Source organism: Bombus pyrosoma, unplaced genomic scaffold (assembly GCF_014825855.1).
Source record: "Bombus pyrosoma isolate SC7728 unplaced genomic scaffold, ASM1482585v1 HiC_scaffold_4710, whole genome shotgun sequence".
NCBI classification, from domain to species: domain Eukaryota; kingdom Metazoa; phylum Arthropoda; class Insecta; order Hymenoptera; family Apidae; genus Bombus; species Bombus pyrosoma.
In genome coordinates, this window is record NW_025219969.1 from 57,858 (window position 1) to 60,163 (window position 2,306).

Below are 2,306 nucleotides of genomic sequence, written 5' to 3' on the forward strand. Positions count from 1 at the left end.
ATCTGTTTATACCAAACTTAATACGATAGTACTATAATAGCTTAGTATAATATAACAATCTTTTATTTTAATTATGTCTGTCATTGGTACTTGATTGACTTACCTTAATTAAATTTTAACTTATTTTTAAACTATTAGCTATTTCTGTTTCTTTCTTATAAAGTTGTCGTTGCCTTGTGCTTGTGCTTGTCGGTTTTACCTATAATTTTGGAGCTAATCTATACATTATTGATAAGAAATCATTATTGTTTATAATTTCTACAATTCTATCCTTCAACGCTGTGTCGCTCGCTTGGAATCGTTACACGGCGCGTGTTAGTATCATCTAATTCTTCGTTACATTGTCAATGCTTATTATAACTACCTTTACTTATCCTAAAACTGTAAGTATATATAAATGAAAATGTCATATTTGTAAGTATTCGCATAGTAAAATATTCTGTCCTTTTCTTATTTGCTAAAACCACTTCGTTAACATCGAGTTATTTTATTATAATGTCACTAATTTTTCTCGGTTTTTCAGTTTTCTGTTGGTCATTGGTAATATCTGCTTCAGTACTCCGTAAGTATTTGCTTAAATTTGGTAGTAAGTTCCTTATAACTGTGTTGTCTTCTGCGTATACCCTTTGATGTGAGTAATAAACTTCTTTACTTTTATCAATTTCTTTACAACATTCTCCCCTTTTTAGGTTTTGATGGTTTACCTCAGTAGTTATTGCCTTCGGTATTCTTGTACCTGTGAGTAGAGTGGTCTCAAAATTTTCCACTGGGCAACCGTAAGTCTTGTTAACTTGACATTGTAAATGTAGGGCATCCATTATTGACCGGTATTCTTGCTTCTTTTAGTTTAATAGTAATATTATCGTAGATTTTTAATAATATTATTTTCTTTTATATACATATATCTCGAGGCAATTGAAGTTAGTTTATCTATCCATTCCAGCTGACAGTTATGTTCTACGGAATGGGTCCATAACCTGTCTTTGTACGTACACTTCCTTCTATGATGATTAATTCTTCACAAGGTAACTTTCACTTTCACTGCTTTAATTATTTTATTAGATTAACACCTTTTATGTTTAAATAGTGGTTAGGATGTGCACAATAATTTTTCTTTTTCTTTTTAGGTTTCCCACTATCTGCGTTATTCGACAAGCAATGCTACACTACACACTACTGCACTGTGTTGCCTTGAAATTGTTTAGTATATTGTTATTTCGATTATGCGCTAGTTTTACTTGTCCAAGTGCACTGTTCGCAGAATCTCATTCACTTTGATCTTGACGTTTTGATTTTGCAAAATTTCTAACACTTTATGCAGTCCTGTAGATTGATTAGGAAATTTTCCTTTACTAGGTTCCCTTATTGGATATACTAGATCTCCTACTTTGGAATTTTGCGGGTTGATTCGTCTGTAGTAATACTCTTCTGGCTTTAAATTGGACGTTATCGAGTTTTCTCTTGCTGTTTGCTGCACAGTGTTGATTTTGTCAAACATATCTCCGAGATATTCTGTATATGTTGATTCCATTTTCTCTTCGATTATTACTTCACCAGTGGGATCTCTGGTCAAGTGCCCAAGGTTTAATTCGTGCGGGGAGTACACATTCGTTTCCTTTGCGAGCTGCTATACTTTGTGATATTGGTTTCAAGACTACCATGTATCCGATTACTATTTTCTTCTTTTTCTTCATTTTAGTTTTTATTTTGCGCCAAGACGCAAGTTTACTATCACTGAGCCAATTATTTAATCGCTTGCTAATAGCATTCAAAATACTAAATTTTGAAAATGTCATAGCTATATTAACCCATAAATATTTTGAATGTAGTATAGTATAATACCATCTATATTTTCCAAGAGGAGTTACAAGATCAGCATTTATGCTATCTAGGTTAAATACTAGATGTAATAACCAATAGAATATTTTTAATCCAATTGTAATCCAATGGCTGGCGTGTTTATTTAAGTTTTTATATAAATCTTCGACTGATGATTCCCTATTTTCTTCTTCTTGATTTCTTTGAGCACGTTCAACTTGGGTTTTTTGAACTTGAAAATGTTTAGAATTCTTTTCCTCGGTTACCCTTTTTTCTTCTTTATTTACTTTATTCACAACCTGTTGATTATTCTCTACCTTTTCAGGATGAATATTTTCATTGGAAGTGCTTATTATATTTAAATTATTATTTATTTGTATGGGACGTTTAAGAATATTTTCAGTAGATTTGGAATTATTCTTTGAATTTTTATTACAAACTTTTCTGCTTACAGATTCTGTTTTCGGTATAGGAATAGCTATACTTTT

At 31.4% G+C, this 2,306-nt stretch overlaps 2 protein-coding genes and 1 long non-coding RNA gene across 20 annotated transcripts in view; 1 reads left to right on the forward strand and 2 right to left on the reverse strand.

Moving 5' to 3' along the window:
- LOC122577441 overlaps positions 1–2,306 on the reverse strand; it is a 266,783-nt gene that overhangs the window by 1,444 nt on the left and 263,033 nt on the right. The gene's annotated exons all lie outside the window — the stretch shown is intronic.
- Positions 7–2,306, forward strand: part of LOC122577449 — a 37,661-nt gene continuing 35,361 nt past the window's right edge. The window contains exons 1-4 of the long non-coding RNA XR_006320311.1: positions 7–383; positions 524–562; positions 690–776; positions 944–1,025. This is a non-coding gene — a long non-coding RNA (uncharacterized LOC122577449). The remainder of the gene's footprint in view (positions 384–523; positions 563–689; positions 777–943; positions 1,026–2,306) is intronic.
- LOC122577430 overlaps positions 978–2,306 on the reverse strand; it is a 3,704-nt gene continuing 2,375 nt past the window's right edge. Inside the window, exon 2 of the mRNA XM_043748731.1 lies at positions 978–2,302. Coding sequence (XP_043604666.1) covers positions 1,551–2,302 — 752 coding nt within the window. The 3' untranslated portion in view covers positions 978–1,550. The remainder of the gene's footprint in view (positions 2,303–2,306) is intronic.